The sequence below is a fragment of the Passer montanus genome, unplaced genomic scaffold (genome assembly GCF_014805655.1).
Source record: "Passer montanus isolate IOZ18808 unplaced genomic scaffold, ASM1480565v1 scaffold15, whole genome shotgun sequence".
NCBI classification, from domain to species: Eukaryota; Metazoa; Chordata; class Aves; order Passeriformes; family Passeridae; genus Passer; species Passer montanus.
This window is the reverse complement of record NW_024362051.1, coordinates 11303836-11316758: the sequence shown is the minus strand read 5'-3', so window position 1 is coordinate 11316758 and position 12923 is coordinate 11303836. Positions and strand designations below refer to the sequence as shown.

Here is a 12923-nt window from a genome sequence, read left to right as displayed (position 1 = left end):
TGCTGAGTTGTAGCCTTCTTATCTTCCAGTTCACACTGGAGGTCTCAGGGCCTCCCTTCATGTAACTGAGCAGGAGTTCAAGATAAGTTTGACTTTTCTAGGTGGGAGCTTGGAGCTGGTGAGAGTTTGGAGCTCGTGGCCTCAAACTCCAGAAGCTTTAGCTGATTTTGGTAAGCAAAGCCACTCAGACAACACAGAATACAGTTAAAAGAACACAGCTAACTAAACTTGATTTACAGCAGTCCTGCTTTTTTTTATTAACCATTCCTGCTCATGTGTGAAAAGGAACTCAGTCTTTAAATACAACCCTTAGTCTCACATACACTGTGATTACAAGCAACAGGCACAATATAAACAGTGTGAACATGGTCACCACTGGATGGAGCATCTGAATATAGATTACATTGCTGTTGGTGACCACCCAAAGAGAGTTTTCCACCATCAGTGTTGTGCCTCCTTCTTTGCTCTTTGCAAGACATTATGCATCTCTTCTGCACTGAATGGTGACTGGAATTTTTTGTCCATTGTTTTGGACATGTTCCAGCAGTAGATATAGGTCATCAGGTTTTAGTGGCTTCCTCACCAGTGCAGGATTCATTCTGATGGGGATAGGTAGTAAATTTTAGCTTAAGTATAATTGGACTGTAACCATTGATTGGATATAATAGGAGCTGAATAATTAAAATTGCATCCCACAGTGTTTCTACAGTTAGAAGTAACCGAGTGATTATTTGTCCCTGTAGTGATGTTATTTACAAAGAGTTCTTACACAAACACATCCTTTTCCAATACAGGCAAGTACAGTTTCAGGGGTTTCTTTGGAATGTATTTCAAGTGACAGACATTTGGTTCAGTGTCAAAACAAATGTCTTGAGTTTTGATGGTTTTACTTTCACAAATCCCTGTTGTTGAACACATGCATCAACATTGACGCTGCCATTTGATACTGTTGTGTTGGGCCCATACTCAGCTCTGGTGGGTAGAGAGCAGTTCCATCATGATTCAATCCCAATACAGGGATTGGGTCTGTGGTGCATTCTGATATTGTTGAGACAAAAGCTGTGCCATTTTTACTCTGGGCCTATATGGGAAATTGGATACATACCACCACTGTTGGAACTCTCAAAATCAGTTACATTTTCTCAGGTTTTTTTTTTTTTTTTTAATTTCAACGTGTGAGATACACCTTTCCCCTTCTCTTATGGTTGTGGCTACCATAGATCATATCTACAATTGTGCTTGGGTGCAGCTAAGAGCTAGTGCTGATTCCAGAAATTTCTGGGATCAATTCCTCCCTTACCTGTGGAGGGCTGGTGGCTGAGCTTGTTGTGCTGGGCAGTGAGGCAGTGGTTGGAAAGTAAGAGCTTCTTCTTTGGGTTTTACAGAGCTTTAGGGGCTGGGTAACCCAGCCCCTAACAATCCATGTGAATTAGCTCCTCTTCAGACCTGTTAACTTTATACCACACGGAATTGTGCATTGATTATGTACTTAGCCATGCAGCTGTGGTCATCTGGGTTAACAGCACCAGGAGTGGTGAGTGAGCTGTCCCACTTCATCTCTCAGAGTATCAGTTCTTCATAGTGCCATCATTCATTAGCTGGCTGGTTACTCACCCCTCGTTTGACATGAGACTGGTGTATCCAATTTTCTTTCCCTAAAGCAGCAATGCATTTGTCTAGGGCTTTTATCCTCTAAGTGGAGTCGTAAATAAGTGAGTCTTAATTGATTGAGAGTTCCATGTAGTGGCCAAATTTCCTGGGGCCCCCACCAGCTGTCCTAGTAATATATGGCCATTCCTCCTGGCACAAGGCCACTGTGTGCTCTTTAGATAATTGAGCTGTACCATAAATCTTTTCTCAATTTTGCAATACCTTGGCCAAGGGCATCCCCTTTTCTAGGCTGAGTTTGTTCCCTGTTACCAGAAAGAATAAAGAAAAAGCAGCAAAAAAGATTCAGGGAGACCCTCTGTGGAGTCACGAGGTTCAGAGAGGAGCATGGGTGCAGGTGGATCCAATCTTAGTGTCAGATTTGGCCAACAGTTTGTATCTAAAGGATTAGATTTCCCATTGCTGTGGGGGACTTGAACCCCATTCTTACACGTGGCATTGAATCCCCTTTCTGTGTGCACATTACTGCCTGATCAGGCTGTGCAGCTGTGAGTGAGATGCAGTAGAGGGGGGACTCAAACACACCCTGATACTGGGAGAGACTCAAACCCACTGCAGGACCTTCTCCAAATCTGCCTGGGAGTTTTAACACTCACCCTTCAATGCCTCCTGCTCCAGAGGTACCTGGTGAACTCGCCTGATGCCAGCACTTGGATATTGGGAGACAAGGAGGTGTGAAAGTGGTTTCCTGCAGCAGTTTCCAATCCCAAGAAAAATGAGTTTAATAATGGAGTAGAGCAGCAATAGGAGCAGCTTGAGCTGGGTGCCTCCAGCCAGGGACCCAGAACACAGAAATCTCTGAGCCTTTGTACCTTTCCAGTCAATGCACCCATCCTGCATCCACTCTTGGTGTGCTTTGCACACAGCCCTGGGTCCAGTGGTGGGTTTTGGTCTGGGATCTTCCTGCTCCCTGTTGGATTCTGTCTCTGTCTCCAGGTGGGTGTTGGCTGATTTTATTTGGCTGGGTTGCAGCTTCTGCTGTGACCCAGAGCTCACACTGCTCTCAGGGCCTCCCTTCATGTAACTGAGCAGGAGTTCAGGATAAGTTCAGCTTTTCTAGGTGGAGCTTGCAGCTTGTGGCTGAAGACTCCAGCAGCTTCAGCTACTCATGCTAAGGAAAACTACTCAGACAAAAGAATGCAGTTTGAAAGAATGCAGTGAGCTGGATTAATTTATCACAGTCCTGCTGCTCCTGACAAGGAAGGTGGATGCTGGTTTTATTTCATATGAGTAGCACAAATGTCTTGCTTAAAAGAATCACATTTCTTTAACCCATTTCCAGCAAAAAGCAGCTTGGGAAAAATAAGTGATGCAGTTATGCAGAATAGAAGTGACATGATTAAACACACTGTTTAATGCTAAAACTGGAGTTCACATCATTATCTTATTTCATGTTTTGCAGTTTTATTATGATTGCATCCCAGGTGTGTTGAGCCTCACAGAGCTTAAAATGAGAAGGGTTGGGAGCAAGAGACTGAATTGTTTCTTATGGACAAACTTAAAATGCACTTAATTTTAAGATTGTCTGTAGACATTAGAAACCTATGAGAGTGTGTTTGATGTTGACAGTGCAGATTAATCACCCAAAGTAAATGTCAGCAATATGAGTCAGGTCAGATAACCACTGTACCTTATGTCACTCAATTATAAAGCATGTTTTTAGTAATGGAAGACCTTTTGGCACCTCAGTAACAAAGAAACAATCATATGTGAGAAATTATCACCTTTGGAGCAATTTAGTCTTGACTGTCCATGAGTACCTGTTAGCAGGCCAGCAGTTGGATTAAATGAGGCTGGGAATGAATCTGCAGAATGAACAGCAGGCAATGTGATCTAAGCTTTATTCTTAAATCCCAATTTTCCAAAGTAATGTAGTTTCAGTCATTTCATTAACTAGTAAATAATGATTTTAGCATTCTTGTTTTCTTACACTGCTGCAGTAAAGTGAACAATCCGGAGATTAATACAGTTTTAATTGATCAAAATTGAGTGCAGGCACTTGCTTTTTTCAGCATCTTGTATGGCACTGCAGCTGTTTGAGGCATCTTCTGATTGGTGTCTGTGCCAAAAGATCCTTGTGTTTGTACTGGTAATAGGAGAATCATTGCTTTCACTTTCCTCATTCAGCCAGCAGCTAAAAATACTGTTTAAAAAATTTAGGAGATCTTAAAACATCGCTTCTCCAAACTGGTGGGCCTAAGACTCAGTTATAATTGAGAGTTACTTAGAGAATTCAGCCAAGTGCAGACCTCTGTGCAGATGACTGAATCAGACAACAGCAAGAATTGCAGCTCGAAGAAATTTGGGTCATCTCCAAGCACGGTCTGGTGTTGAAGGAGCAACTGTAAGTGCAGCTTTGTTCGTGTCTCTTGGCTAAGTTGTGTAAGGTCATCTTGCTGCACTTGGTATCCTGGATGATTTTATAACCTGTTTCCTAACAAATGTAAAAGAAGCTTGATGTCTTCACTGCTTTCCTTCCAGCAGCTTAGAAATAGCCGGTGTTTCCAGCCAAAATTTGGGGCTGGAGCATGATTTTGCTAAGACAAAAAGCCATCTCCAGATTCTTGCAAGGGCTGTTGTTTTTTTCTCTCTTCTGTAACTGATGGATTGTCCTGTTTGTGTTGCTGATGCCTTCAGAAAGTGCTTTCTGCTGGTCCATATGATGTAAATAAATAAAAATAACCCCTTTGGCTGAAGGATTACAACCTTATGGATTTTGGAAGGTGGAAAAGAAGCAGTTGTGCTTAGCTGTACCTGGAGAACAGGGGGAAGATTTCTGACTAGAATTGTCATTTGAGGTGCCTTTTCAGTCCTCATGTGCTTTTAATTGTAGGTTGCAGTCTAAAGAACTAATTTCAACATAGCTCACATATACTATGACACTTGAAAAGCTGCTCTGAGTAGGCAGTGTTGTCAGCTATGAAGAACAGGCTTTGAAGTGTTTGTTTTAGTACTTTGAGATTTATATCTTGAATTCCAGAGATTTTTTTGCAAGTGAAAATGTGAATACCTTTGCTTGGGGTAGCAAGTTAATCCTAGGAGCAGGGTATATATTCCCACATTTCTGGGGAGAAGTGAATGGTCCCAGAAGCACTAAATTGCATCTATTTCTGTACTAAAATAAAAAGAGCAGTTCTTGTACTGACTGTGGTTTCCAGTCCTGTTTTGCTGTGCTTTGTCTGCATCTGCTCCCAGCAAGTGTGGCTGGCCTCAGTGATAAAAATAAACACGGAATAACTGAATTGCCCCTCGAGCAAACAGACTGCAAGCTCCATGCAGGGTCAGACCCAGTGTGTCTGTCTGGCATTCCTGGGATGTGATGCAGGTAGATGTGAGTCCTGGGCAGGATCAGCCAGAAACAAACTCAGGGGTTTTGTGCTGCTGGTGCCCTAACGAGGGTGGAGCTGCAGCTGCCTGGAGTGGAGCAGGAAGGGTCGCAGGGCATGGCAGGAAAACCAGCTGGATGTGGAAGGTCAGGAGTATTGCCTGCTGTCTGATGGCAGGGGATTAAGGAGCCACTGCAGAATTCCTGCTCTGCTGGTCCAGGTTCAGCTTCTGAAGGTGTGAAATGCCTGCTCTTTGTGAGAGGTTCATATTTGAGTTCTGTTGATGTGTTAATCTACTCAATGGATGACCAGCAACAACAGGAAACTGCCCAGGGTCCTCAGGTTCTTAGCTTGCACTTTGGTTGCCCGAGCCTGCCCTCCCAGCCCACCTTTTCTGAGGGGAATTACAGATCTTCAGCTCTCTTACTGTGTCTGTCAATAGTGTTTTAGCAGTTTGTGGGTATCTGGTAGAATAGAACTGAACTTTTAAATTGTGTTGGACAAAAGGGCAGTGTAGCAACTCTGTTCCTGACTCTACTCCATGACTATTGCTTTTCCTTCATACTTACCTTTTAAGTGAATGTAAAGAACTTCATAAATGCAAAATACTATAAGCATTGAATTGGAAGATCTCTCTATCAAGCTCTCAAATTTTTTTTTCCACACATTGCTGGTGGAAAAAGAAATTATTGTTCAGAAGAAAAACACTTAATAAGGATACTTAAAAATGGAATGGTGCCTAAGAGGCTTTGTCAATAAGCAGTTTTGAGGCCACGCTCTGAAGAACAGCTTAGATGTCCCAAAGGATTTTTACAGCTCTGCCAGTGAGTCTAATTACAGATAATTCTGCTCTCGCTTAAGTCATGCCTCACTTGGATCCTTCCATCAGCACGGCTGCTGGAACAGTAGTGTTAATATTGCTTTTTGCAATTTAGTTAATTGGCTGTGATGTACACTCAAGTTACATATATGTGGAATGAATAAATTGCTTCTTGCCTGAATCAGCTGGATCATAACAGTTTGTGGGTTTGTGTTTTTTAGGGATTATGTGAGGAGTGAACTGGAATCAGGCTATGAAGGACCAATGTACTTGGAGCCTCTCTCCATGAACCGTTTCATGACTGCTTTAGTAGGTAAGTGCTTTAAATAATTGAGAGGAGACAACTCTAATTCTCTTCATTGGAACCTATGCATGTTTTACCTCTTTGTCTCAAATCTCTTTTATTACTTTAACTTGTTGTGATTCTTATTAATATGCAAGAGGCATGGGAGGATAGCTGTATCCTGCCTGGCTTTCTCTATGCCCCTGATTTACCAATACCTTATACTTGCAGCTCAGAAATATTTTGCAGGTCTCTTTGTTATGCTTTGCCTCTGTTATTCTCAGACTATGCAGTCTGATTGAGAACAACTGGAGTGTCTATAATAACTCTATGTGGAAAGTACTGTAGAAATTTCAATAGTTATGTGCATTTGCAGTGTTTTTGTCAATTCAGGTGTTGTACACATAAATTCTTCATTGGCTTTATAGCTAAACAATGTCATTCTCTTACAAATCTGGTTAAATACATTGATGGGTGTGAGCATGGGACTACAGGCTACTGGTTTTCTTACAGAGTCCTGAGGATATTTCTAATTAAAGAATTAAGGAATAACAAGTCAAACACATGTAAATTGTTTGATTAATGCCAGAGATAACTTCCCTACCTAAAAATCCCAAATAAATAATGAAGAATTGGACTTCCCAGAGTGTTTCCTTATCCTTTGAACTTGGACTGGAAGAGAATAAATTCACTGTTAAGTTGCTACACCAAACCATATGTTCTCCTGAGAGGATGCTGGAATACACATACACACATACAACATGTGTATTTTAAAATGAAGTTTGAGAGAAGCTTGGAAGAAAAATCATCCTTAATTCCTTTCACTAAGATCTATGGTTTTCATCAGATTATTGACAGATTTAGTCAGCCATGCACTACTGTTGGCAAAACTCGGCTCCTTTCTGTTTACTTGCAGCTGCTACTGGCAGATAAAAATGGGTTTACTACTTTACTGTATGTTAGGTCTGACAGAATTTACGCATCTCCTGTTTGTCTGCATCCTTACTTTTAAATGTGGTATTTGTCTTTGATTTTCATATTTTTAATATAAGTAACACTGGTAATTTTCAAGGAAAGATTTAGATATAATTTCCTCTCTCTTCTGACTGTCTAGATATATTTTCTTGTCAAAGGATGCCAAAGCACAGCTAAAGCTTTTGGCGTGTTTTTTATGAGAAAATGTTTGTAATTAGTCCTGTGAATCTCTCCCAGGTGCAGTGCAGGGTTCCATGGTAAAGCAGAGAGCTTCAGAGAGCATCATGCAGGCCTGGGCAGGAAGAGATCAGGAGGCATTGTGTCATTCAGTAACATGTAAAAACTAAACCAAGAGTCAAACCCAGCATGCTGCATCTAGGTTTTAATAGGGACTAAAAACAAGTGAGAAAAAGATGATGGTTTAATTCAGTACAGTTTTGGGTTGTAGTGGGTATCAGACTGAAGTGTCCCCTTACTGTAATTGTGTTTCAGAAATAGGTGCTTGTGACTGTTCTAGCAAATGTGTATGTGTTAACATATTTAATATCACCATTCTTAATTCTCCTTATTCTTTCAAAGCCAACTTAAAAATGTAATTTTGGTCTTGATGACAAGCAGTCATCTTTGGGGATGAGTTGTGAAAGTGGTCTGTGAGGCTTGACAGTGTTTTGTATAAATATGAAATGTTTTCATGTGTTGTATACAAGATTTATTGTATACAAGGTTATTACAGGGTGCAAACATTCAGCTGGATTTGATAGTCATAGCAGACACCTCCAGTGTTAAAATCTGTGGTTTGATGTGAGTTACTTTCTCTGGCTGATCCTGCTGTGTGCTGTTGATGACTGATCCTGTGCAGCCCCACCTGCAGATAAAGTGTGATTTACTGCAGGGAGGGATTGGCTGTCCTGGACTAAGGTGCTGCTACCCCAGTTTAAAACGGGAAGTACCATCACTCAAAGCTCCATTGGAGGCATTCATGCCTTTCCTGCAGGGGTTGAGAATTGACGAAGGTGCACACTGCAGGGAGGAGGTTGGAGCCTCCAGAGAAAGGGCTCCATGTGTTTCCTTTGATGTGTACAGTTCTCCTTCCCATGACAAGTAACTTCTGATCAGTGTTTAAATTAAAAGGGTGGGAGGGCCAGAGCTGAGCAGGGATGAGCAGCACACTCCACACATGGCTGTTGGAAGAAAGCAGGTTCTGCTGTTTACTGAGACTGAACTCAGAGGTTCTAATTTGTGATCAGAGACCTCCAGAGAGCACTGGGTTGTTTATTGTGATGCTGTTGCAGTATTTGATTTCAGATGACAACACTTATTAAATTAAATTAAATGAGGAACACATTGGATGCTGGTGTTTGTGTCCCTTTGTGTGTGAAGCTGAGTTGCCGTAGTTACCATGAGTCGCAGAAATTCTCACAAGCTGCCTGCCAGGCTCCTGAATATGACAGCACAGCAGTGAGCTGGTGGTGTCTTAAATAGGGTTGTAGCAACGTGTGTGTGGGCAGAGAACAACAAAGCAGAGGGAGAATGCTTCAGAGCTGGAGTCTGCTGAACGTTTAAAGAGATGAGTAGAGTAACTTTCTGGGAGGCTCAGAAGACCCAGTATGCTGATAGTGCCGTGCTGAGAGCAAGGGTGCTTGTTCTGCAGAGACATCTGCTAATTCAGAAATACATCTATCAAATTGACAGTAGGACTTTAACTTGAAAGGGGGCAGCATGAAGGAGGGAGAACTTTGTATGCTTAAGTAGTAGAGGTTAGAGATTGCTTTCAGCTCAGTTGCAGTTATTTTGAAAGCAGAAGTCCTTCCCTAGGTAGGGAAGCTTGGCAGAATGAAAGCAAAACCCTGGTACTGCTGTTTCTCCTCTGGCAGCTTCCCTCCCCAGCCCATCCAGAAGGGCTTACAAGGTCAGTGAGCTTAAGTGAGCACATGGAGCTCATGCTGACCTAGAGATGTTACTGGCCTTGGTCTGGTTTGTCTCTTTTTCTAAGCCAGCTTCTGGTTTCAGGAAAAGTTACGAAATGCAGACGTGGAGGTAGTTCCAAACCAGAGCATTAGCACTTGAATTTAGTACCATGTATTGTAGCATTTAGATGTAAATTAACATAGATAGTCAAGAAGGGTCTGTTTTCAAATAATATGCCTTAAATTTCTTCCTTACTGCAAAATGATGAATGAGGATTGTTCTTATCCAGGCAATGTGCATTTTACCCCATTCAGTTTCCTCTGGGATCAAGAGTACAACTTCAGTGTCTCTGATGGAAGCAGTTCTACTGAAGTGATCTTAGTGCTTTAGAAAAACACCCTCCAAATCTGTGGGTGTGTGGGGGAGATGTGCTCATGCTTGTGTCCCCACCAGCTCTTAAAGAGAATTTAGTTGTTAATTATCTGTCACTTGCAAGCTTCAGTGATCATTCTGAGCAACTGCCTCAGGGCGTTATGAAATTATTGAAGTCTCAGCTGCTGACCTGGCTGTTCTCCTGTTGCTGTTCTTGGTCAGTAATTCCTCTTGACAGTGTAAATATTGTTGCTCTAAAAGCCATTTGGGACCTCTGATTGCTTTTTTGTGTGGGTCAGGATGAAATAGTGTAGCTGGGCTTCAGAAAAGCTGCTGTGTGTAGATAGTGATGGGATTTCAGCTGAGCTGGGGGTGGTGAGGAAAAAGAGGGCTGGCTGGTTGAGTTAGCCTCTGTATGATTTATTCCTGGGGCTTTATTAATCTGATTCTGATGTGTTTTGGGTTTACAGCTGGCTAATCTGGGAAGTGCAAGCATTTTGGAAAGGGTAACTTTAGTGACCCAGCAAAAGACACAGAGAGGAGCCTGGTTTCGTAACAGAGATGTCCTACTTAGAACCGTCATAATATGCTGGATGTTGATAACGGTGTTCTGGAAAGATAACGCATTAAAAATACGCTTTTTCCTGAAGGGGATAATCAGCTTGGTTCTGAACTGCTGTGTCGCGTTTCCAGGGCAGCTGGTGGTGTGCACGCTCTGCTCCTGCGTCATGAAGACCAAGCAGATCTGGCTCTTCTCCGCGCACCTGCTCCCTCTGCTGGCTCGGCTCTGCCTCGTCCCGCTCGAGACCATCGTCATCATCAACAAATTCGCCATGATTTTCACCGGCTTGGAAGTTCTCTACTTCCTGGCATCAAATCTTCTGGTGCCCTATAACTTGGCGAAGTCTGCGTACAGAGAGCTTGTCCAGGTAAAATGGTGGATGTAACTATTCTGAGCCTTTTATGCAGGGAACAAGTAAAAAAAAACACTTTACCTGCCTTCTGTGCACCTGTTTTTGTGTGCTGACCCATCCTTTCTTAGCTGAAATAAGCTCCTATCCATAGCATCTTCTTTCTTTAATTTATGTTAGCTTTGGATGGGTGAGTAGTTAAGACACGAGCCTGAATTATGCTTCTGGCCAGCTGAGCATGGCCACTTTGCTTGGACTTTGCTTATTCCTTCCCAAATCCAGGCTAAAAGACAAGATTGTGTCACACTGGAATTTATTTACATCCCTATTAAGTGAGGAAGGTAATCCCTGGGCATTCATTGTAGTAGCTGTTCTTTTCAAGAAACACTTTCTGTATGAAAAGTGTTTGTAATTATAGAAGTGGTAAATTGTGAGTGACACTGAAGCTGATTTTGAAATCAGTAATCATTGATTTCAAAAGTCTGTGGTATTTTCTTTAGAGCAGCAACATTACTGAGACCTTGAACAAGAAGACTGATCTGATATGTCCATTTTCTTAATGCTTTGACATCTGATGAATGTTTAGTTCAAAGGACCCTTTCTCAGTGGTACAGAAACATCACATTTCCTGTATTTTTATTTTATATATATATATACACATCCTTCTGTATATATCAATATAAAGAGATTGATGCTTGCTTGGCTTTTGACTGATCCACTGTTCCATCTTTCATCACTGCCTGGATTTTTTTTCAAACCAAGGCACTTGGTTTTTTTGCTTTCTGCTCTTCAGTCCAAAAGCAGTCTGAAAGCTAACTTGTTAAGCTCTTTCAAAACCTTCCTTAAAGCTCTTGTTTGCTGTCATATCTGTCATACACAAACAAAAATTTGGCCAGCAGGAGGTGTGTGCTGTGCCAAGGTCTCAGCCTGTCATGTTGATCATTGGTGTCTGGTTATTTATTTTGTATGTAGTTGGTCTTTAGAGCAGGATTATCCTTCTGTGTTTGTACAGCACCTAGCATTGGTCTGACCTCATCCATGGAATCACAGATTTGTTTAGGTTGGAAAAGAATACAGAGCCCATCAAGCCCAACTGCTCAAAGAAGTCCCTTAGTGCCACATTTATATATTTTAAATCCATCCAGGGATGGTGACTCCACCACTGCCCTGGACAGCCTCTTCCAGTGCCTTCTCAGTGAAGAAATTTTTCCTGATAGCCAGTCAAAGCCTCCCCTGGCTTGTACACTTGCTGATTTAAAAATTAATTTGGGAGCTGACTGGCAAACCTTCAATATCTTGTTTTCCAGGGAGAATAGAAAAATCATGCTTACTGTGCATGAGTGCCAACATTTGGGATAAAACAGTTGCATGTCTGCACAGCTCAAAGCCTTGCAAAAGGATGGAACCAGCACTTCCATTTTCCATATACATGAATGGATACACGGTTGGGCTCCCTGAAGTCAAATTCAGATTAGATGTGGATTTGAGACCGGTATCTGTTTTTTATTAGACAAGTTTAAAACACTTAAAAATCGTAGAAATGTTTTAATTGCAAATACATTCCAGGTTGAAGGGGAAAAATAGTTGTTTCTTGCTGATTTTTTGTTTGTTTGTCAGAATTGAGTTCTAAATATTGCTCTTAGCCAAGTCTCCTCATCTCTAGAATTGCTTGTCTCCCCCCTGCCCTGTCCCAGTATTTCAAGTCTTTCCATGCCAGGCTGTATTACAGTAATCCTGAGGAAGTATTCCTTGTATCCCTGCCCTTTGGACACTGACCATACTCTTTCTCCTGGCTTTTTAAGCAGAGAGCATAAAGTGTTGTTCCCCTGGGAACACAGAAAAAATGGCAGAAAATGTGTCATGTGGCACTGGGTTTATAAGAATGTTGGATGCTGCTTTTCTAAATACATGTTATAGAGTTGCACTGAATAGTTGGGTGTGGTTTTCACATTGTACTGGCAAAACCCAGGATTTTTGTTTCTTAAGAACTTGCTGCTCCTTGCTTGTGTTCCTGAAACAGCAGAAAAAATATCAGCTTATGGTGTGTTCATGTACCTGGTTGCAGCTCTGCTACAAATCAAGCCTAGATGTTTATTCCAGAGGAGGATATTGCCATTCCAACTGGAATATTTTTGTGCTTGTATTTCCATTGCTGTAACTCTGAGCAGTTGTTGGTTTTCAGTGCTGTCCTGGTGTTTGTGAGGTTACACACAAATCCAGCTATTTTAGGCTGGATTTGATTGTGGGTTTGATATCAGTGTCAAAACGTAGTGACTATTGGGATGTTAAACACCAGGAGTGTTCCCTGAGAGCGCTAACAGGGCAGCTTTTTGTGTTTGTGTCTCTGTGTTAGGCTGTGCTCAGGGGTATAATTTAAAAGCAGGCCCAGAACCTTGGCTGCCTGTTTGCAGCAGAAGATGCCAGAAATGTCTCACGGTTATGAATCTGCATTATGAGCGCAGCGTGACCCTTTTGCAGTGTGGTGGAGCACTGTGCCAGGAGCTGCACACGATTGCTTGCCTTGCTCCCAGGCCAGGGGAGTCTCCTGAGGACAGGTGCACTTCCTTGACAAGTCTGTGAGCAAAGCAGGAGCTTGGCACTGTGTCCCTGCCAGCAGCATATTGCTTGTCCATCAGCCCCAGTGCTGCAGCAGGTCCCGT

General features: G+C 42.2%; 1 protein-coding gene across 2 annotated transcripts in view; it reads left to right on the top strand.

Annotated features, from left to right (window-relative positions):
- Positions 1-12923, top strand: part of RNF145 (ring finger protein 145) — a 45149-nt gene that overhangs the window by 20488 nt on the left and 11738 nt on the right. For both annotated transcript variants that reach the window (XM_039701618.1, XM_039701619.1), the window contains exons 4-5: positions 6036-6127; positions 10046-10281. In XM_039701618.1, the coding sequence (XP_039557552.1) occupies positions 6036-6127; positions 10046-10281 (328 nt within the window). The remainder of the gene's footprint in view (positions 1-6035; positions 6128-10045; positions 10282-12923) is intronic.